The sequence below is a fragment of the Cystoisospora suis genome (assembly GCF_002600585.1).
Source record: "Cystoisospora suis strain Wien I chromosome Unknown contig_7112, whole genome shotgun sequence".
NCBI lineage: Eukaryota > Apicomplexa > Conoidasida > Eucoccidiorida > Sarcocystidae > Cystoisospora > Cystoisospora suis.
In genome coordinates this window covers 1-287 of record NW_027159898.1, presented here as the reverse complement: position 1 = coordinate 287, position 287 = coordinate 1, and the positions used below count along the sequence as shown (strand labels likewise).

At 49.1% G+C, this 287-nt stretch overlaps 1 protein-coding gene across 1 annotated transcript in view; it reads right to left on the bottom strand.

Annotated features, from left to right (window-relative positions):
• The window catches only part of CSUI_010309 (elmo ced-12 family protein), a 5,206-nt gene extending 4,919 nt beyond the window's left edge, over positions 1-287 (bottom strand). The window contains exon 1 of the mRNA XM_068070414.1: positions 70-287. Coding sequence (XP_067917610.1) covers positions 70-132 — 63 coding nt within the window. The 5' untranslated portion in view covers positions 133-287. The remainder of the gene's footprint in view (positions 1-69) is intronic.

Genomic DNA, 287 nt, shown 5'->3' with positions numbered 1-287 from the left:
CTGAAAGACGCTTCTTCTGTCTGTCTATCAATTTATCTATCATTCAAATTCTCCCTCTCTCTATCTTACAGCTTCATGCTCGGGGTCCTCTCCATCGAAGGGTGTGCTAGCTGCCCGAGCTAGAGTTATCATGGCTAGCTCTTCGTGAGATGTTAGCTCGTAATCACCCAAATCGCCACATAGCCATCCACAGCCTAGACAAGCTAGACACTGTAGACATGCATTAGGAGATGTCTTCTGTCCCTCTTCTCCTGCTACAGCTCGACCATCTGAAGGCCCCCCCGTCT